Raw genomic sequence first — 23,372 nt, 5'->3', positions numbered from 1 at the left:
AAAGAGTCGGGATAAAGGGGTCATTTTCAGGATGGCAGTCTGTAACTAATGGGGTGCCGCAGGGATCAGTGCTGTGGCCTCAACTATTTACAATCTATATCAGTGACTTGGATGAACGAAACGAGTGTACTGTGGCCGAATTTGCTGATGATACGAAGGTAGGTGGAAAAGTAAGTTGTGAGGAGGACACAAAATGTCTGCAAAGGGATATAGATAGGTTAAGCGAGTGGGCAAAAATTTGGCAGATGGAGTATAATGTGGGAAAATGTGAAGTCATCCACTTTGTAGGAAGAATAAAAAAGCAAAATATTATATAAGTGGAGAAAGACTACAGAATGCTGTGGTACAGAGGGATTTGGGTGTCCTCGTACATGAAACACAAAAAGTTAGCATATAGGTGCAGTAGGTAATTGGGAAGGCAAATGGAATATTGACCTTTATTTCAAGGGTGATGGAGCAGAAAAGCAGGGAAATCGTGCTGCAACTGTACAGGGTGCTGATGAGACCACACCTGGAGTACTGCGTACAGTTTTGGTCCCCTTATTTAAGGAAGGATATACTTGCAATGGAGGCAGTTCACTAGGCTGATTCCGGGTATGGAAGGGTTTTCTTATGAGGAAAGATTGAGCGGGTTGGGCCTATACTCGAGTTTAGAGGAATGAGGGGAGATCTTATTGAAACATATAAGATTCTAAGGGGGCTTGACAGGGTAAATGCTGAGAGGATGTTTCCCCTCGGGAATCCAGAACTAGGGGGCATAGTCTCAATAAAGGGTCACCCATTTAAGATGGTAGTCATGATGTGGAGATGCCGGTGATGGACTGGGGTTGACAATTGTAAACAATTTTACAACACCAAGTTATAGTCCAAATAAAATTGCTGGACTATAACTTGGTGTTGTAAAATTGTTTACATTTAAGATGGAGATAAGGAGAAATTTCTTCTGAGGGTTGTGAACCTTTGGAATTCTTTGCTCCAAAGAGCGGTGGAGGCTGAGTCATTGAATATATTCAAGGCAGAGTTAGACAAATTTTTGATTAGCAAGGGAGTCAAAAGATATGGGGAATAGGTAGGAAAGTGGAGTTGAGGCCAGAATCAGATCAGCCATGATCTCATTGAATGCCGGAGCAGGTTCGAAGGCCAGATGGCCTACTCTCGCTCCTATCTCATGTTCTTATTACCTCTGATGGAAGCTCAAAGGGTGGATATTCTGAATTTTCTGAAGGAATATCTCCCCTAATTTGAGTAGGCAACTAGCACATAAAAAGCTTACCCAGTGAGTTTGGCCTGTAGCAATCATGTAAAATCCAGCGAGGCAATAGCTCATAAAGGGCTCCAGCTTGCTATTAAAGAATATTCATAATATTTATTAACGACTTAGATGAAGGCATAGAAAGTCTCCTATCTAAGTTTGCCGATGACACAAAGATTGGTGGCATTGTAAGCGGTGCAGATGAAATCATAAAATTACAAAGCGATATTGATAGATTAGGTGAATGGGCAAAACTGTGGCAAATGGAATTCAATGTAGACAAATGTGAGGTCATCCACTTTGGATCAAAAAAGGATAGAACAGGGTACTTTCTAAATGGTAAAAAAAGGTTTAAAAACAGTGGATGTCCAAAGGGACTTAGGGATTCAGGTACATAGACCATTGAAGTGCAGAAAATAATCAATAAGGCTAATGGAATGCTGGCGTTTATATCTAGAGGACTGGAGTACAAGGGGGCAGAAGTTATGCTGCAGCTATACAAAACCCTGGTTAGACCGCACCTGGAGTACTGTGAGCCGTTCTGGGCACCGCACCTTCGGAAGGACATATTGGCCTTGGAGGGAGTGCAGGGTAGGTTTACTAGAATGATACCCGGGCTTCAAGGGTTAAGTTACGAGGAGAGATTACACAAATTGGGGTTGTATTCTCTGGAGTTTCGAAGGTTAAGGGGTGACCTGATCGAAGCTTATAAGATATTAAGGGGAACAGATCGGGTGGATAGAGAGAAACTATTTCTGCTGGTTGGGGATTCTGGGAGTAGGGGTCACAGTCTAAAAATTAGAGCCAGACCTTTCAGGAGCGAGATGAGAAAACATTTCTACACACAAAGGGTGGTAGAAGTTTGGAACTCTCTTCCGCAAACGGCAGTTGATACGAGCTCAATTGCTAAATTTAAATCTGAGAGGTAGCTTTTTGGCAACCAAAGGTATTAAGGGATATGGGCCAAAGGCGGGTATATGGAGTTAGATCACAGATCAGCCATGATCTTATCAAATGGCGGAGCAGGCACGAGGGGCTGAATGGCTTACTCCTGTTCCTATGTAAAGAATACGTTATGATGGTGGCTGGGAAGTGGGCAAATTATACACAATGTTAAAATGAAGAGATGTGGGTAGCATTGCTTCCTTTGATGCTGAAAAGTTGGAGATCCCACTGCAGGAAGTGCACCAAAGGAAGGTTGCATTATTTAGGGCTGAAGCACATGCATATGTGTAAGCAACATTAAGCATCATTGCAGTCATTTCTGTGCCTTGTCCCTTGCTGGAAATAAGGAAATAGTTTGCTGGTATCAGGACTAAGCGTCCTCCTCACTTTCATACACATTTCTTGCGGAGTCCAGTATATATGGAACCAAGTTTGAATTCCTGTACCCTCTGGAAAATTGCATTTAAAGCCCTGTGTGATGCCATGATCCCTTTTCTCACTCTTTCATTGTGCCAATGCTAGATTGCACATTTTTTTTGCTTGGAGGCTGAGTAAAGGCTGACAGATGATTATGCTTCCAGTCTGAGTTGCTCCTCTCCTGCACCGGGTTTCTCAGTGAGGTCAGCAGCCTTGGATGCAGAGCTTATCATTCCCCTTGGAGTCATCCACCCAGTATTTCTTAGGCACTGTAGATTTCCACGTAACAAAGGCATTACATCTACTTATTTAATAATGACCAATGACCGGTAAAATTATGTTTGTGGTCACAAGCCACCTGAACATTAATTGAGTGAACCCATGAAAAATGTACCCTTAAATCTCTTGTAAAAATGCTCACTCCTAATACATTCATAGGCTGAATCAATCAGAGTAGAAGAGAAACTCAGGTAATCAGTGGGGAGATTTTACTGCACAAAGAATCTCCAAAAACATTGCACATGCTGTGTTTTCCATCCTCTCTTTTCCTCCCCCCTCTTTCCTCTTACTTTTTCTCTCTCCTCACTCTCTTCAGTCTCCCTCTTCCCCCACCCCCCCTTCCATCCTGCGCTCTCGCTCCTCTCTCTCTCTCATTTAAAAAAAAAATATATATATATATATATAATGTGTGTGTTCCCTGTTGTCAAGTTTTGGATGTCTTAGTTTAGGAAGAATGTCAAGTTCATGGAAAGGGTGCAATAGAGATTCACAGTGATGATACTATGGCTGAGAGATTTGTGAAATTGAAACTCTTTTCGTTAGAACAAAGAAGGCGATGAGGAGAGCTAATGAAGGTTTTGATTAAGTAAATTGGGAAAAACTTTCTGCTAGTCAGTAACTAAAAGGAATAAATTGAAGATAATTACCAAAAGAACAAAGGGAGAGTTTAGGAGAATGTTTATTTTTTTTCCATGTAGAAGCTTGTTAGAACATACAAATAGCGGTGGAAGCAGAATTCCGAACACTTTTTAAAAAGGAAGTGAATGCATATTTGAACGGAAAAAAATTAAAGGGGGAGGGCAGGACAGTGGGATTAAGTGGCCAGTTCTTCCTTCCAGGGAGCTGGCACAGGTGCAATTGGTACTTTTGTTTTTAGCAGGGACTCTATATTGAGTCTTTGTATTAAAGATGATCAAACCGTAAGTGCCTTGGCAGTATTTCACGGACCATGCCTCTATTGCAAACAAAATATGTTGGAAACTGAAGGACACTATCGTTACGTGATTTCCAATAAATTGATCAGATCCAGGAAGCAATATATTCATACAGCCCTTTGAGAGAGAATCTTTCCTTACTCTCCACCAATTCATCATTCCACTGCATTTTGGTAGCAAAGTGGTTAATCTAAGTGTCAAGAAAGGTGGTTTAAAGAGAAGAATACATTGAAAGGAGAGCGAAAACACAAAAGGAAAATAAATTAAGACAGTGCTTTGGTATCGATTTGTGCACCACTCTCTTCTACAAACTAATCATCCTGCGGCTGTAAGATATTGAGGTGAAATGAGAAAATGCTTTACTTTTGTTAGGATGTAAACAAACTGTCAATTCATTATTGTAGATAGGCATTAAGAGAACAGCTGAAATTGCATTCTTTCAACTCAGGATCCCGAATTCAAAGAAAGCTCAGTTCCTAGACACATTTATATATTATTAAAAAGAAGTTTTGAAAGAACACTGAGCATTCCTTTGAAATTGATGACCTTGCTTGAAGGAGTCAGTTGGTCTATTGAAACAAAGCAATTTCTAGAAAGGAATGGGCTATTTCTTTCTGAAATTCATGATCCCAAGGTGGGATGGGAAGAGGTGGAGGAGGGTCGAAGTTGGTGATTTACAAGTAGCAGCTAATCTATAGCTTTAAAAAGCTAATCCATCATTCCCCTTCCAAATGTTATGTTTTTAAACATATAGCCTCCATTTAATTAATGTCTGACCTGGCGGTATCTAGTTCAGAGCCTATAGTTCATAGGTTAAACTTTGTGACCTTAAGGAGACAGGCCAGCTTGAGTAGCAGACGGCCCTCCTTCAGGCAGTCAGTCTCCATATGCATGTTGGGAAAGGCTATCAAGGTGTATTCACTTTCCTGCTTGGAACTGTAAGTGAGTTTGTATCCATTTTCACAGTGGAGGAAGAAAACAAAATATCAGCAGTACAGGGCAATGTAAAAATAAGTTAAGGGGAGGAATTTAATGGGCCTGAAATTGCTTTCAAAATAATGGCGAGCCCAACTGTTATTAGTGGCAAAATTGAAGAGCAAGTTCCGGCGACCGCTTTTGCGCAGTTGAAGGTGGAAATCCGGAACTTGCTCTTCCAGGTTTGCCGGCAATCTGTCCGTTTCGCCTTAAAGGTACAACGCTGGTTGCAATCAGTGGACCAACGCCAACTTGTTCTCCTGCCCACCTGGAAACTAATTAATATTGCCACAAAATAGGTATGCTCAGTTTTTTAAGGCTAAACTAAATTTTAACAGCGTGGTAAGTCTTAATTGCCAAACAACCTCTCTGGCACTAAAAATTAACTTTTAAAAATGTGGAGTCTCATTACTCTTGATTTTAATCATTTTTGGACGTTTAAAAAAAAATGTTGAAGAATTTTTAAAAACATTTTCCTTCTGTCTCTTTTATCTCAGCCTTTTACTCTTATCCCCTCTTTATTTTGCTTTCTCTATGTCGCTTTATAATACCTTATCGGGCACATCCGGGTTTTTAGTCTTTGCGCTGTCTGCCTATGAATGGCACTTCCTGATTCTCACAGCGTGGCTTGCTTCAAGCTGATTGGTTGAGGGGCTTTAGAGATCTTTTCACCATTCACACAGCCCCGGGAAAGAACGCTGATGTTATTTGAACGTGCAGTTCAAGGACGTTGCCGCCAAAAAGAATGCGGTAACTTAGTGCGTGAATTTAAATCTATTGAGCGGCGACCACTGCTGGTTCACTGCTCAGAGCAATTTACAGGCCAATATAATTTTTAAAATGGGTAATGGAGAAAATAATGCAACTTATAGAATCATAGAATTGTTAGAGCACAGAAGGAGGCCATTCGGCTCTTCGAGCCCGTGCCGGCTCTTTGTAATAGCAATCCAGTTAGTCCCATTCCCCTGCTCTTTGCCTGTAGCTCTGCAATTTTTTCCCTTTAAGTATTTATCCAATTCCTTTTTGAAAGCCATGATTGAATCTGCTTCCACCACCATTTCAGGCAGCGCATTCCAGATCATAACCACTCGCTGCGTTAAAAAGTTTCTCCTCATGTCGTCTTTGCTTCTTTTGCCAGTCACCTTCAATCTGTGTCCTCTGGTTCTTGACCCTTCCGCCAATGGGAATGGTTTCTCCCTATCTACTCTGTCCAGACCCTTCGTGATTTTGAATACCTCGATCAAATCTCCTCTCAACCTTCTCTGCTCTAAGGAGAGCAACCCCAGCTTCTCCAGTCTATCCACGTAACTGAAGTCCCTCATCCCTGGAAACAGTCTAATAAATCTTTTCTGCACCCTCTCTAAGGCCTTCACATCCTTCCTAAAGTGCTTAAGATAGACAAATCTTGATGGTTTCCACCCCAAGCTAGAAAATTGTAGATGCGTTAGTCATAATTTGTAAAAGCTTTCTAGATTCAGGAATTGTGCCTTTGGATTGGAAAATTGCAAATATCATTGTTATTTAAGAAGGGAGGGAGGGACAATTCAATTAACCACAGAGATGTCAGTTTAACATCCATTGTGGGGAAATTACTGGACTCTATCATCAGTGACTAAGCACCTGGACAGGTATCAGTTGATCAAAGAGAGTCAGTATGGATTTGTGAAAGGTAAATCATGTGTGACTAATTTAGCTGATTTTTTTTTGAAAAGCTGACTACCATGGTAGATTGGGGAGTGTCTATGGATGTTATCGCTATGGACTTCCAGAAGGCATTTGATTAGGTTCCGCACAAGAGATTATTAGCAAAAATGAGAGCGCACGGAATTGGAGGTGACCTTGTGACATAGGTTGTGAGGTAGGAGCAAGAGAGTAGGGATAAAGGAAATTTACCCTGATTGGTGGGATGTGACAAGTGGTGCTCCCCAGGGATCTGTACTGGGGACTCTTTTCACCATATAAATGACTTGGATAAAGGAATAGAGAGTTGCATATTCAAGTTTGCAGATGACACTAAGTTAGGAGGCACACTCAGTTTTGTGGCTAGAAGCAGGAAGTTTTTTTTTATTCGTTCACGGGATGTGGGCGTCGCTGGCAAGGCCGGCATTTATTGCCCATCCCTAATTGCCCTTGAGAAGGTGGTGGTGAGCCGCCTTCTTGAACCGCTGCAGTCTGTGTGGTGACGGTTCTCCCACAGTGCTGTTAGGAAGGGAGTTCCAGGATTTTGACCCAGCGACAATGAAGGAACGGCGATATATTTCCAAGTCGGGATGGTGTGTGACTTGGAGGGGAACGTGCAGGAGGTGTTGTTCCCATGCGCCTGCTGCCCTTGTCCTTCTAGGTGGTAGAGGTCGCGGGTTTGGGAGGTGCTGTCGAAGAAGCCTTGGCGAGTTGCTGCAGTGCATCCTGTGGATGGTACACACTGCAGCCACAGTGCGCCGGTGGTGAAGGGAGTGAATGTTTAGGGTGGTGGATGGGGTGCCAATCAAGCGGGCTGCTTTATCTTGGATGGTGTCGAGCTTCTTGAGTGTTGTTGGAGCTGCACTCATCCAGGCAAGTGGAGAGTATTCCATCACACTCCTGACTTGTGCCTTGTAGATGGTGGAAAGGCTTTGGGGAGTCAGGAGGTGAGTCACTCGCCGCAGAATACCCAGCCTCTGACCTGCTCTCGTAGCCACAGTATTTATATGGCTGGTCCAGTTAAGTTACTGGTCAATGGTGACCCCCAGGATGTTGATGGTGGGGGATTCGGCGATGGTAATGCCGTTGAATGTCAAGGGGAGGTGGTTAGACTCTCTCTTGTTGGAGATGGTCATTGCCTGGCACTTATCTGGCGCGAATGTTACTTGCCACTCATCAGCCCAAGCCTGGATGTTGTCCAGGTCTTGCTGCATGCGGGCTCGGACTGCTTCATTATCTGAGGGGTTGCGAATGGAACTGAACACTGTGCAGTCATCAGCGAACATCCCCATTTCTGACCTTATGATGGAGGGAAGGTCATTGATGAAGCAGCTGAAGATGGTTGGGCCTAGGACACTGCCCTGAGGAACTCCTGCAGCAATGCCCTGGGGCTGAGATGATTGGCCTCGAACAACCACTACCATCTTCCTTTGTGCTAGGTATGACTCCAGCCACTGGAGAGTTTTCCCCCTGATTCCCATTGACTTCAATTTTACTCGGGCTCCTTGGTGCCACACTCGGTCAAATGCTGCCTTGATGTCAAGGGCAGTCACTCTCACCTCACCTCTGGAATTCAGCTCTTTTGTCCATGTTTGACCAAGGCTGTAATGAGGTCTGGAGCAGAGTGGTCCTGGCGGAACCCAAACTGAGCATCAGTGAGCAGGTTATTGATGAGCAAGTGCCGCTTGATAGCACTGTCGACGACACCTTCCATCACTTTGCTGATGATTGAGAGTAGACTGATGGGGCGGTAATTGGCCGGATTGGATTTGTCCTGCTTTGGATTTGTCCTGCTTTTTGTGGACAGGACATACCTGGGCAATTTTCCACATTGTCGGGTGGATGCCAGTGTTGTAGCTGTACTGGAACAGCTTGGCTAGAGGCGCAGCTAGTTCTGGAGCACAAGTCTTCAGCACTACAGCTGGGATGTTGTCGGGGCCACTAAGTGAGTGGGCAAAACTATGGCAGATGGAGTTCAGTGTGGGAAAGTGTGACATCATCCACTTTGGATCTGAGAAAGACAATTGGAATATTTTCTGAATGGTGCGATATTATAGAGCTGTGGAGGAGCAAAGGGATTTGGGTGTCTATGTTCACAAATCACTAAAAGCTAGTGCACATTACAAAAAGTAATTTAAAAAGGCTAATGGAATGTTGGCCTTTATCTCAAGGGGTTGTATTCAAAAGTGAGGAAGTGATGCTTCAGTTGTACAGAACCTCAGTCAGACCCCACCTGGAGTACTGCATTCAGTTTTCAACATCGAACCTCAGGAAGGATATATTGGCTTTGGAAGGGGTACAGCATGCATTGACCAGAATGATCCCAGGGCTTAAAAGGTTAATTTGAGATCAGGTTGCATAAACTTGGCTTGTATTCCCTTGAGTTTAGAAGGTTGAGAGGTGATCTAATTGAAGTATTTAAAATTATAAAGGAATAAGTTAGGGTAGATACAGAGAAGATGGGTGTTGATTTTGACCTAGCGAGTCATTGATCCTGAATTCCTCTGGTGGGGCAATGCAGAAGAAGAGGGCATAACCTTAAAATAAGAACTTGGCTATTTAGGAGTGAAATCAAGAGACACCCTTTCACACACAGGGTAGTGGAAATCTGGAATTCTTTCTCCTCCCCTCTCTTTCTCCCCCCCACCCCCCCCCAAAAAAAAAATGCTGTGGACACTCGATCAATTTAAATTTTCAAGACTGAGATTGATTTATTGTTTTTAGGCGAGGGTATCAAGTGATATGGGACAACAATATTAACAACAGCATTTATATAGCACCTTTAACGTAGGAAAGCATCCCAAGGTGCTTCATGGTAGCTTAATCAGACAGAAATTGACACCAAGCCAAAGAAGGAGATATTAGGAGGGGTGACTAAAAGCTTTGCTAAAGAGATAGGTTTTAAGGAAGGTCTTAAAGGAGATGAAGAAACTGAGAGGTTTGGGGTGGGAATTCCAGAGCTTAGAGCCACCAATGGTCAGGTGAAGGGAGTGGGGGATGCACAAAAGGCCAGAGTTGGAGGAACACAGTGTTGTTGGAGGGTTGTAGTACTGGAGGAGATTACACTGGAGTTGAGGTGCTGATGAGCCATCTAATTCAATGGCGGAACAGGCTCAAGGGGCTGAATGGCCTCCTCCTGTTCCTATAACTGTTAAGTCCCCAAGCAGACAATTCGCTATATGTGCTCAGACAAGCCATTGTAATCCTAGCCCTCTGCTATAGCCTATGAGCTGCCGGAACATCCTTAGTGCAGGTGATCTGCACCAGCTTAATTGGGAGAGAGAGGTGGGGGTGTCCTGCTTCGGAAGATTTGATCTTTGTTCTTTGGGGATAGTAAGTGATGTTCATCAGGATCAATGATTCCCTCGGTCAGAATCAACACCCAACCATGCCTCATTCTACACTGTTTCACTCTATGCTTATATTGAGTTGAGTTCAAAACATCTATGGTCCGATCTTCAGGATAGTCAAATTCTGCAGACAAGGATTCTTGTGCTTGTCTGGAATCCATAGATATTAAAATTGTTTTATTAGTAAATTCCTAATCTAGCTGCTTCATTGCTCCGATCCTGCTCGTGCTGTTAGGCAGGCAGCAATCTTTTTAGGGCTAACTCTGCAGGTTACTTCCAACAGAGCCTCCATCAATTTACAATGGAAGGGTCGATGTGGAATATCAACTGTTGAGACTGAGTAGGGAAAGCATTGCAATGTTTTAAACTTAAGGTAAGGCAGTGTGCATTTCAACAGATAATACCACAATAAGGTTGATTCCAAACTGCTATTGAGTGCTTCACAGATGCACAGCTGGCATTTTTTTTCTTTGAAACTTAATGAGCAGTTATCAAAGGTTGTGTTCCCATTCTGCATTTCCTGTGACCATGGAATCAGTTCTTCGTTCTCTTGTGTTCTGTCAAGATGCAGCACATTGACAAATTGGTGGCTACTCACTAGTTCTTCCTGTCAGCTCAGTATTTAGGCAAGTTGGCCATTATAACATTGCATGCCTTCTGTCACTCATAATCCATTTCTACAAATGGAACCTGCACCCAGAGGGATATTTGAGTTATGGGTTGCCAGAAATAGACCTTCTGCGATCTTTGGAACCATCAGCCCCCTTTAGCTGCTCTTGACAAGGGTTACATCTGCTTGGAAGTTACATGGCCGCTCTGATTTACCTGGATGTAGAAATTTCTGTCCGCATTTTTTTTCCCTTCCCCTGATCATCCTGCTGCTGAAGGCACATGCGCACTGAGCGAAATTGATTTCTAATCACTCTTTTCCAGCCCCATCAATCGTACATGGAAGAACACTGCTAGCAGCTTTAGTTTCAGCCTGCAGGCTAATGAGCTGCTTGCTAAGGTAGATTCTGTTCCATGTGATTAAGGAGATCATTGTACCCTCTTTTTACCTGCTTACCTAGTGATTGGATGGAATCACTGTGTAGATGCACAGAGCATTTTATGTTCATCAAGCTCAGAACTTTAGGAACTCGAGTTATTTGTTGCCGTACGATGAGAAGACTGTGGGTAATTCATACGAAGCAGCATATCGTATAAACTCACTGGCATGTATGCTAAATGGCTATCATTTAGCCTGAAGACATCTCAGAAGTCCAACTCTACTCATTCTATAGCTGCTTCCTGAGCTTTCCTCAGTCAGATTACCATTGACTATTTGTAAGACAGCCATTTAGAGTACCTCTCCTATGTTAGCAGGCATTACCGTTCAAATTTGGCAGGGTTATTGGCAGATCTACTTTGGCAGCTATGCCATGGACTCCGCTCTTAAATTGGTACTACGTTGGCATGCCGCCTACAGTGCATTAATGATGTTGGATAAAGAAGAAACTTGTACAGCCTTCTTTAAATTATTGCATCTTTCATACAAAACTAGGTCTTTTTAAAAAAAACTATTTGCCAAATGCAGGCCCATTCCCATAATACATTGAGATCTGCTTGAAGTAGTTTCGTCTCTTCTACAGTCCTAATCCAACACTTGCACAAATCCTTGTATCATCCGCAAACTCGCAAGTCATTCCCCCAACACAACCGTCTAAGTCGTTAATAAAGATAGTAAAAAGCAAAGACCCTATAACTGATCTCTGCAGGACATCACAGATGACTGGTCTCTACACCATTGATAACAACTTTCTGCCCACAGACAGACAGCCAGTTCTTAATCCACTGTTGCAGCTTCCCACTAATTCCGCAAGATTCTATCTTGTCGAGCAACCTATTGTGAAGTACCTTTCTGAAAACCCAGGAAGACAATCTACCGCCTTGTTTTTAAGAATTAATTCTCAGGAAGTGGGCTGACATTTATTACCCATCCCTCGTTGTCCTAAGGAGGTTGTAATGGGCCACTTTCTTAAACTACTGCAGTCTGTAATTCTTTGTAGCGGTGAGATGAATGACCAGATAATCTGTTACGCTAGTGGTGTTTGAGAGATCAATGTTAGGAGAACTTCCTTGCGCTTGTTTGAATAGTGCCATGGGATCTTTTACATCCACCTGAACAGGCAGACAGAACCTTGGTTACAATCAGAAAGTAGCACTGCTGACAATCAACATTCCCTTAGTTTTGCACAAAAATGTCAACCTAGATTATGTGCTCACATCCAGCAGTAGGAACTCATGACCTTCAGAATAAGAAATTAGAGTGCTACGGCTGAACCAAACAGCACATAGTCTACTTGATTTAAATAACACTAGGAGATTTGCTTGTATATTTTGTAGTTACTGTAAAGCATTGATTATGGTCCCATGACTAGAAACCCAAAGATTGGGAGTTCAGATCCCACTGTGGCACATTGTGAAATTGATTTCAGTTTACCTGGTAATTTATGGACCAGCATCAGGAAAAATGACCATTGCATTTGTCTGTCCTTCAGGGCATGGAACTTGGTACCAGAACCTGATCTAGCCTACATATGACTCCAGCCCCACAATATGCGGTTGATTCTTGATGTCCTCGGAAGTGACCTAGCGAGCCACACTATTGTAAACAATAGCTACAGGGCACAATCATAAGAGAACTCTCAGTCAACATCCCAGACTCCACCAGCACCAGTCTGAGTATATCTGACCCAGGGGACGGATAGATCCACCATATGTGGGCTTAGCTTTTGGTTTCCTGAACACTTGCATCTATCCGACAATGTGGAAAATTGTCCAAGCATATCCTATTCACACAAAACAAGATCAATTTCACCTAACTGAATACTGCCCATCAGCCTTCTCCCAATCACTAGCAAAGTGATGGAAGGAGTCATTGACAGTGCTATCAAACGGCACCTATTAACCCAATAACCTGCTCGCTGACTTGCAGTTTGGGTTCCGCCAAAAACTTGGCTCCAGACATTATTACAGCATTCATCCAAATACTGACACAAGCTGAATGCTGGGGGAGAGGTGAGATTAGTTGCTCAAGACATGAAGGCAGCATTCAACGGAGCATGGTACCAAGGAGTCCTGGTAAAACTGAGGTCAATGGGTGTCTGAGAAAATCCTTCAGTGGCTGGAGTAATACTTGACACAGTGATTGAGGTTGTCAGAGTCCAATCGTTGCAGTCCCAGGCAATCGCTGTAGGTGTTCCTTGGAAAAGTGTCCTTGGATAAAATCGCTGAAGACGGTTGGCCATGACCTTTCCTCCATCCTTCGGTCAGGAGTGGGGTTGATGATTCCACAGCATTCAGCTAATCTAATAATGAAACAGCCTGTGCCAGCCTACATCAGGTCCTGGATAATGTTCAGGCTTGGGCTGACAAAATTTGGTAACATTCATGCTTCATAAGTGGCAGTTAATGGCCGCCACCACTAAGACATAGTCCAACCTGTTATAAATTGGATAGCCCAGTGGTGAAGGAGAGAATACTGGAGCCAAGTCTTCAGTTGTTTCTAAGCCTTTATTCACTGAGCTCCACATTATACACACACCACACCTTGGATCAGCTCTCTTTTTTATAGATGGATACAAGAGAGCCCCAATTGATATACACCACCTGAATACAATTAACACTAATTGAGATAAATCACATGGATATAATTAACACAACTATTCCACCCCCCCCCCCCCCCCGAACCTTCAATTATGAGTCCCCACCATTATGTTGGGGGTCACCATTCACCAGAAGCGTAACTGGGCCTACCAGCTCAATAATATGGCTATTAGAACAGAGCAGGAGTACTCGGCCCCTGACCCCTCATAGCCCCATCACCATGTACAATGCTCAAGCCTAAGGTAAGATGGAATTGTCACCACCTACCTGGATGCATACAGCTGCAACAACACTCAATCTCAACATCATGCAGGACAGAGTGATCCACGTGATCAGTGCCTCTGCCACTCAGCTCACTATCAACCCCTTGACCTGTGCACTGTGGCTGCAGTGTGTACTATGTACTGCAGCAACTCACCAAAGTTACTTCAATGGCACCTGTCAGCGTTGCAGCCTGTACCAACGAGAAGAACAAGAGACTCAACATAATGAGAACACAGTCACCTCAAAGTCCTCCAAGTCACAAACCATCCTGATTTGAACATATACTGCTGTTCCTTCATTACTGGGTCAAAATTCTGAAAATAACCCTACCTAACATTGTTGTGGGACTGAAGCAGTTCAAAGGGCACATCCACCATCACCACCTCAAAGCAACTCTGGCTGTGCAGTAAAAATGCAATCCCGAGAATAAGCTGAAGAAAACTTAAGTGAGTTGTGCGTGTAGTGTGTATTTTGTCTGTCACACTGGAGGCACCAAGTAGTTCTTGTATAAATATATTTTGCGCTCATTTGAACTTGATTGCTTCAAATTTCATATTCATAAAACAGCAGCAAATCACAACAGGTAGGGAGTACCTCAGTCAGCAAGAATAAAAAACAGGAATGAAAACCATCAAGTATGAAGTTCAGGAAATTATGAATAAAAATGGACAGCTACCATTAGAAGAAAGATCAAGGCAATAAGTTCACTCTGCTTCTCTCAGCCAGCCGAACTTTGAAGGAAGTTTCCAGGTGGTTACTGTAACAGCTGACCATACAGTTGGCAAGTGGTCAGCTCACTACCACCATGTTAAATTAGAATTTGGATTCAATTGTTGGTACGTGGAGCACATACCTCTGGCACAGTCACTTGTCAGAGTGCCAGAGGAAACTGCATTCACTGTTGGGTAGGTTGAGAGAGGCAGAACACTGGCACTGAAAGTACTGCTGATTAAAATTTAAGTGCTAATGAGTCAAGAAACTGATGGGGAAGGTTGTGCTCAAGGGGGAAATTACAGGATATTGTATCACAAATCACTGGCTCTATTATAATACTTTCATTCTGTATTTCATGATGTAACACTGCTGTCTTATGAAATACTGTATCATCTGATTTAACATGAACAATGCTAGTGGAGATTCAACTGCGTTTATATAAAAATGTGTGTGGGCGTGCCTTCATGCTGTCAGATTGATTGTCCGAATTGAAGTCTAGGATGAGTCAAATGTCCCCGAGCTCAACATGGGAAATATTGAAGCAATCATCTATGGTCCCCCACGCAAACTCTGTTCCCTTGCTACTGATTCCGTCCCCTTCCCTGGCCTTGGTCTTGGGCTCAGTCAGACCGTTGGTATTATTTGACCTATTTGACCGATTTGACCCTGAGCTGCACTTTAAACCCTACATCCTATCCATTACCGAGACTGCTTGCTTCCATGCCATTGCCTGCCGCTGAAACCCTTCTATGTGTCTTTCTTACTTCCAGACTCGATTACTCCACAACTCTCTGCTGGCTTCCTATCTTGAATCCTCCATAAACTCCAACTTGGCCAAAACATTACTGTATGTATCCTGTCCCACACTAAGTCCCACTTGCCCATCATTCCTATTCACACTGATCAACATTGGCTCCCATTTGCCCAATGCATTAAATTTAAAATCGTTATCCTTCTCTTTAAATCCTTTCATGTCCTATTTCCCTTTCCCCTAAGAGTAAGATGAAATGGAAAAAAGGGGCATATGACAGATGTCAGGTTGACAACACAAGTGAGAACCAGGCAGAATATAGAAAGTTCTAAGGAGAAGTGATAAAGCAAATAAGAGAGGCAAAGAGAGAGAATGAGAATAGATGACTCATGCAGCAAGACCTGGACAGCTTCTCGGCTTTGGCTGATAAGTGGCAAGTAACATTCATGCCGGATAAGTGCCAGGCAATGACCATCTCCAACAAGAGAGAGTTTAACCACCTCCACTTGACATTCAATGGCATTACCATCACCGAATCCCCCAACATCAATATCCTGAGGGTCACCATTGACCAGAAATTTAACTGGACCAGCCACGTAAACACTGTGGCTACAAGAGCAGGTCAGAGGCTGGGTATTCTGCGGCGAGTGACTCACCACCTGACTCCCCAAAACCCACAGGCGTGTGATGGAATACTCTCCACTTACCTGGATGAGTGCAGCTCCAACAACACTCAAGAAGCGCGACACCATCCAGGACAAAGCAACCCGCTTGATTGGCACACCATCCACCACCCTAAACGTTCACTCCCTTCACCACCAGCGTGCCATAGTTGCAGTGTGTACCATCTACAGGATGCACTGCAGCAACTCGCCATGGCTTCTTCAACAGCACCTTCCAACCCCTCGACCTCTACCACCTAGAAGGACAAGGGCAGCAGGCACATGGGAACAACACCACTGTGGGAGAACCTTCACCACACGGACTGCAGCGATTCAAGAAGGCGGCTCACCGCCACCGTCTCGAGGGCAATTAGGGATGGGCAATAAATGCTGGCCTTGCCAGCGACGCCCACATCCCATGAACGAATAAACAAAAAGATTGGTGGCCAACATTAAAGGGAATCCAAAAGTCTTCTACAGGCATGTAAACAGATTCGGGAAGTAAGAGGAGAGGTGGGGTCGATTAGGAACCATAAAGGCGATCTACTCATGGAGACAGAGGGGATGGCCAAGGTAATAAATGAGTACTTTGCATCTGTCTTTACCAAGGAAGAAGATGCTGCCGGAGTCTCAGTTAAGGAAGATATGGTTGCGATACCGGATGGGTTAAAAATTGATAAAGAAGAGGTACTAGAGAGGCTAGCTGTACTTGAAGTAGATAAGTTACCCGGTCTGGGTGGGATGCATCCTACGTTGCTGAGGGAAGTAAGGGTGGAAATTGCAGAGAAATAATCTGGCCATAATCTTCCAAACATCCGTAGATACGGAGGTGGTGCCAGAGGACTGGAGAATTGCAAATGTTACACCCTTGTTCAAAAAAGGATGTAAGGATAAATCCAACAACCAAAGGCCAGTGAGTTTAACCTCAGTGGTGGGGAAACTTAGAAACGATAATCTGGGACAGAATTAACAGTCACTTGGATGAGTGTGGATTGATTAGGGAAAGCCAGCACGGATTTGTTAAAGGCAAATCGTGTTTAACTAATCTAATAGAGTTTTTTGATGAGGTAACAGAGGGTAGATGGGGACAATGTAGTTGATGTGGTGTGTATGGACTTTCAAAAGGCATTTGATAAAGTGCCAAACGGTAGGCTTATCATCAAGTTTGCGGCCCATGGAATAAAGGGGGCAGTAGCAACATGGATACAGAATTGGCTAAGGGACAGGAAGCAGAGAGTAGTGGTGAATGGTTGTTTTTCGGACTGCAGGGATGTGTACAGTGGTGTTCCCCAGAGGTCGGTGCTGGGACCACTGCTTTTCTTGATATATATAAATGACTTGGACTTGGGTGTACAGGGCACAATTTCAAAATTTGCAGATGACACAAAACTTGGAAGGGTAGTGAACAGTGAGGAGGATAGTGATGGACTTTTGGAGGATATATGCAGGCAGGTGGCATGGTGGCAAATGAAATGTAACACAGAAAAATGTGAAATGATACAGTTCGTTAGGAAGAACGAGGAGAGGCAATATAAACTAGAGGGCACAACTCTAAGAGATCTGGGGGTATATGTGCACAAATCGTTGAAGGTGGAAGGGCAGGTTGATAAAACGGTTGAAAAAGCATACGGGATCCTGGGCTTTATAAATAGAGGCATAGAGTACAAAAGTATGGAAGTCATGATGAACCTTTATAAAACACTGGTTCGGCCACAACTGGAGTATTGTGTCCAGTTCTGGGCGCCGCACTTTAGGAAAAATGTAAAGGCCTTTGAGAGGGTGCAGAAGAGATTTACTCGAATGATTCCAGGGTTGAGGGGCTTTAGTTTCGTGGATAGACTGGAGAAGCTGGGGTTGTTCTCCTTGGAACAGAGATGGTTGAGAGGAGATTTGATAGAGGTATTTAAAATCATGAAGGGTCTAGACAGAGCAGATAGAGAGAAGCAGTTCCCATTGGTGGAAAGGTCAAGAACTAGAGGACATAGATTTAAGGTGATTGGCAAAAGAACCAGAGGTGACATGAGGAAAAACTTTTTACACAGCAAGTGGTTATGATCTGGAATGTACTGCCTGAGTGTGTGGTGGAGGCAGATTCAATCATAGCCTTCAAAAGGGAACTGGATAAGTACTTGAAAGGATAAAGTTTGCAGGGCAATAGGGATAGGGCAGGGGAATGGGGCTAGCTGGATTGCTCTTGCATAGAGCCGGCGCGGACTCGATGGGCCAAATAGCCTCATTCCATGCTGTAACCTTTGTATGATTCTATGATTCCCAATGCTTAGTTCCTCTGACTCCGGCCTCCCCCCTCCTAACTCCCTTCCTAAAACTTTGCACGTCTCTCTCCACCTTTTTAAAAACTTGCTGAATACTAAACCCTTCAGCTGAGTTTTTGGTCACCCTTCATGATCTCTCCCTTCCTGGTTTGACATCTCTTTCCTTAAACCTATTTGTGAAATGCATTGAGACATTACTTTATGACAAAGACACAATATAAAAGCAACTTTTTTAATTGGTCACACTGGAGACTTCTCACTCCAAATGATGCACTCTATTACAGATGCAAAATAATGTTTATGGAAGGAGCAGGAAAGCCAGGCATTTAAAGCTCACGGTACTCCTGAGTTGCAGCCTGAAACTGATGATATTTTCCAATCAGCTCACTACCAGACCTGGGACTCCCTCCCCAGTGCTACCAGACCCCAGTGCCACTCTTTCCCAACCCTCCTTCCCGGAGTTTTGACATACCCTAGCCAACCCACAGTGCACCACCAACATCTACCTTTGCCTCCCATTGCTGCCAGTACTGACAGAGTCTGGGACCCTTCTGCTTCTCTCCTACATCCATGCTCAATGCTGACACAGTCCAGGTTATCCTCCCCACTATAAAGTATGAAATCTGCCTTTAGTATTGCACTCGCTTCCAGCATTATCTTCCCCCCACAATCCCAACCTGCAGCCTTTGCCAGATGTCTCCTTGCAACCTAAAAAACAATCTGCAGCTCTGACCAGATAATTCTCCTCACTGACAACCTGCTACCTGTGATGTCCTGACCAAACTGAAAAGAGATAGTGAGAAATAGAAGAGCAGTGATAAAGAAATGAGCAGAAAGAGCCCAATGAAAGAGAATATGGTATGCGTGTGAGAGAGAGAGAGAGAACCAAATCACTGAGAAGCAGATGGGCTAGAGACACAGAGAAAAACAGCAGCACAAATGAAGAGATTGATGAGCATTTATTTGTGTTGGATGTGTCTAGCTAGAATTTTGTCCATTAAATCCACTGGCTGTTATGTGTACAAATTTCAACTGATTAGCTCAAATTTCATTTTGATCAAATGGCAAGTCAGAACTGGAGGTATGAAGCAAAAGCAAGGGAAGCAGCTCGACAAATCACCAGTGAGGAACTATTGAGGACATATGAAATCAACTAATTGAGCAAAAGCTTTCAATAAGAGAAGGGAACAAATGAGATTGCTTTAAGTATTTTTTGAAAATTCTTTTGCCCACTATCTTGAACTCTCACTAGCTGAGAAACATCTTATTGGAAATAAACTTTGCAACATAATTTTGATATCAAAAATTACAAATTTTGCAAGACAGTGATCAAACTTTCCTCTACAGCATTTTGCATGTTTAAAATCACTAATGTTTTCCAAATGAGACCCCCAGCCTGTCTTGAGAAGTCAACACTTTATGTTCATGTGACTTTCTAGAGCTATCACTATCAGCTGAAGGGATTCAACAATTACATTCCCCAAGTTGCATGAATCTGAATCTGTGTACTTCGGTGAAAAGCATGCATTGCTTATCCATATCTGCAGGTATCTGTTCACTACAACTGGAAAGCTGTGGTTTTATGTCTTTAGGAGAAATAAAGCATTATAACCATCAAAACAAGGTAAATGTGAACTCAGAAGTTTGACGCAAGTTTTGAGAGGAAAATGATTTTCAAGGATTCATCTATTTTGAGTAGTGTGTGTGAGAGAGAGCCTACATGAATTTTAGCAAGGCTTTTGACAAGGTCCCACATGGCAGACTGGTCAAAAAAATAAAGGCCCATGGGATCCAAGGGAATGTGGCTAATTGGATCCAAAATTGGCTCAGTGGCAGGAAGCAAATGGTAATGGTCGATGGGTGTTTTTGTGACTGGAAGGCTGTTTCCAGTGGGGTTCCTTAGGGCTCAGTATTGGTTCCCTTGCTTTTTGTTGAATATATTAATGACTGAGACTTAAACATAGGGGGCACAATTAAGAAGTTTGCAGATGATACAAAAATTGGCTGTGTGGTTGGTAGTGAGGAGGAAAGCTGTAGACTGCAGGAAGATATCAATGGGCTGGTCGCGTGGGCAGAAAAGTGGAAAATGGAATTCAATCTGGAGAAGTGAGAGGTAATGCATTTGGGGAGGTCAAACAAGACAAGGGAATACACAATAAATGGGAGGATACTAAGAGGTATAGAGGAACAAAGGGACCTTGGAGTGCATGTCCACAGATTCCTGATGGTAGCAGAACAGGCCGATAAGATGGTTAAGAAGGCATACAGAATACTTTTTGCTTTATTAGCCGAGGCATAGAAAATGAGAGCAGGGTGGTTATGCTGGAACTGTATAAAGCACTAGTTAGGCTTGAATACTGCGTACAGTTCTGGTCACTACATTACAGGGAAGATGTGATTGCACTGGAGAGGATACAGAGGAGATTTACGAGAATGTTGCCAGAACTAGAGAATTTTAGCTATGAGGAAAAATTGGATAGGCTGGGGCTGTTTTCCTTGGAACTATAATTGTGTAGCAGAAATTGCAAACCACTGACTCATACTTCAGGTAGCTGTGGAAAATACTTTTCCAGACAATCAATCCTTTCACTGGTACTTCAATTTTCGTCAGTAGCATCTTTTAAAATGCCTGTGTTCTCTCTACCTGCCTAACATTAAAGGAAGTTACTTCAAAAGTTGGCCATAGTCAGCAAGCACTCAGCTCATCCCCCCTCCATTTAAAATTAAGAGCTGGATTGAACTGTTGGTAGGTAGGGCACATGCCAACCAGAGGAATAACTGTTACACTAATTTGCTGGAAACTTCCTTCACTCTTGGGTTGAGAGAGGCACTTGAAAACTTAACATGAGTTAAAATTGATGTGATGGTGAGTAAAGAAGTTGGCACGAATGGTTGTATTCCTGAATGAAAACCACATGATTGGTTGTGGGGTATTGCACCACTGTTAATTGTATCCATGTGATTTGCATCAATTATTGTTAATTGTATTCAGGTGGTGCGAATGAATTGGGGACTCTTTTGCATCCATTTATAAGAGAGCTTATCTGGGGTGTAATAATGTGGAGCTCTGTAAATAAAGGCTTGGAAGTAACTGAAGACCAGGCTCTAGTATTCTATCCTTCACCGGGGTATCCAGCTTATAACACCGCAACATATCCCCTGCCCTCATTGTAATAATACATTCTGCATTTCATGGTATAAACTCCTGCCATAAAACAATATATAATCCTCTGATTTACTGTGAGCAATGCCACGGGAGATCTATGTATAAATGGCGTTCATTCTATCAGGTGGCTTCATTCAATTTTGGTTCTGTTTTTGTGTAACAGCTGGTGTGCTTGTGGTACTATGAGTTGATTATTTTAAACAGTTCAGCAATTGTCATGGCATTACTGAAACTGTATTAGGACCAGCACATACTGCATAGCTTACATGTAAAAGTTTAAATACTGTTTTTTTTCTCTACTCTGAATCATTTAGTCCAATGTATTGTAAAGTATTCAAGTATTGTAAAGGAGACAAACGTGAAAAATAGTCAATTCTGGTCTTTGGTAAGTCAGGTGTCTGGTACTTATGGAAAGCCATCATATTTGAGTCTGCAACCCAAGCTCATGAGAAATCTACACATAGTTGGATTTCCTGTTTACCCAATATGACACACCGCTTAAATTCAAAGAAGTTAGGTGCAGTTTAGCAGAGCCAAGCCTAGGGGATCTCCAAATGTGTAGAGACTGCTGCTGAAGTATTGCCAGCAAAAGTACAAAGCACTGGTAAGCTTCCTACTGCTTGTATAGCCAGGGTTGCCCTTCCTGCTTCGGGCATTAGCTTGTAAGAAACAGACTAGGAGTTAAAAGCAGCTTCGCGGAGCGGTTGGACGTGGGTAATGTTGTCGCACAGGGTTCTGTCCTGGGACCGCTTCTGTTCACAGTGTACGTCGATTGTTTGGATAGATGGATGGGAGAAGTGGTGTCCAAATTTGAAGATGAAATTACAGTAGGAGATGTAATAAATTATTTTGTGGACCAGAGGAAGCTGCATGAGGCTATTGATAAAATGGTGGAATGGGCATAAAGTGCAGATGGAATTCAGTGTCAGTAAATATGAGGTGGTACGTTTTGGTTGAAAATAAAAGGGATAACTATATTTTGAGGGAACGCTGGGTGATGTTGAAAAGGGGAACTGCTCGTGTGGAAGGTAACATAAATACAACCGGTTGAGCCAAATGGCCTGTTTCCGTGTTGTAATTTTGATTTAAATCTTTGAGTAACAACCTTGGCTAGCTCTTTTTTCACAAGATAGGTTCAAGCTTTCATCTAGCCTTGCATAGATTTTAGAGTTGTGGTACACGCCTAGGATAAAATCCAAGTTTTAGCCATCTTCCAACTTCTTCAGGAGGACTGCATGCCAAAAACCTTTTGAAAATCAGGGAAAGAAATGTAAGTGGGTTTTCCTGAGTCTTAAAGATGTTCAATGATCTCTTCTAAAAGTATTTAAGTAATAGTTTTGACTTGGTCAGCTGCATGATTGTTACCAATCGTTTTGGCACAAGATAATGCACTTCTTTGTGAGGCAAATGTCTCAGTAAAGATGGTGTACTTGCTGAAATGACCTCCTGAGTTATAACTCTTGTCTTTCAGATTTTCTCCAACAGAGAACTTGAAGAAACGCTGAACAAAATAAGAGAAATACTGTCTGATGATAAGCATGACTGGGATCAGCGAGCCAATGCTGTGAGTTGTGACAATTTTTGTGTAGGATGATTTTTGTGCTGACTGACATGCATAAATATTTTTTTCCCTGCACACTGTTGGAAGGCTAAGATGAAATTCAGAACTTCTTTCTGAATGTGTTAACCTCAACTTCAGGAAATCATAACCCACTGCATCAGTGTGACTTTTATTTTTCCATACTACTCATCTCACTGGTCTTGAGATTGCTTATAATTTACTGTTAATTGGGCATATTTTGTTCTATGAACTCATTCGTAAAGATATCATTTTATCTATAATTGAACATTTTTAAAAAGACCATTGTTGTGGGAACTGGGTGGTGCAATGGGGCACTGTCCTTTTACCTCTAGCATCTTCTGAATCTAGCCCAAAATGATGGAATTTAAGTTTTTTGCTTCCGTCCCTCCCTCTCTCCTTTTGTGCTTCCTTCTGTCTCCCTCTTCCCTCTCACCTCTTGCATGAGATCAGCTGACTCGGCTCAGACTGGAGATTGAATC

At 42.9% G+C, this 23,372-nt stretch overlaps 1 protein-coding gene across 8 annotated transcripts in view; it reads left to right on the top strand.

Moving 5' to 3' along the window:
- The window catches only part of clasp2 (cytoplasmic linker associated protein 2), a 451,600-nt gene that overhangs the window by 219,629 nt on the left and 208,599 nt on the right, over nucleotides 1–23,372 (top strand). For all 8 annotated transcript variants that reach the window (XM_067981116.1, XM_067981105.1, XM_067981128.1 and 5 more), the window contains one exon: nucleotides 22,783–22,875. In XM_067981116.1, coding sequence (XP_067837217.1) covers nucleotides 22,783–22,875 — 93 coding nt within the window. The remainder of the gene's footprint in view (nucleotides 1–22,782; nucleotides 22,876–23,372) is intronic.

Source organism: Heptranchias perlo, chromosome 3 (genome assembly GCF_035084215.1).
Source record: "Heptranchias perlo isolate sHepPer1 chromosome 3, sHepPer1.hap1, whole genome shotgun sequence".
NCBI classification, from domain to species: domain Eukaryota; kingdom Metazoa; phylum Chordata; class Chondrichthyes; order Hexanchiformes; family Hexanchidae; genus Heptranchias; species Heptranchias perlo.
This window is presented reverse-complemented; position numbering and strand designations above follow the sequence as displayed.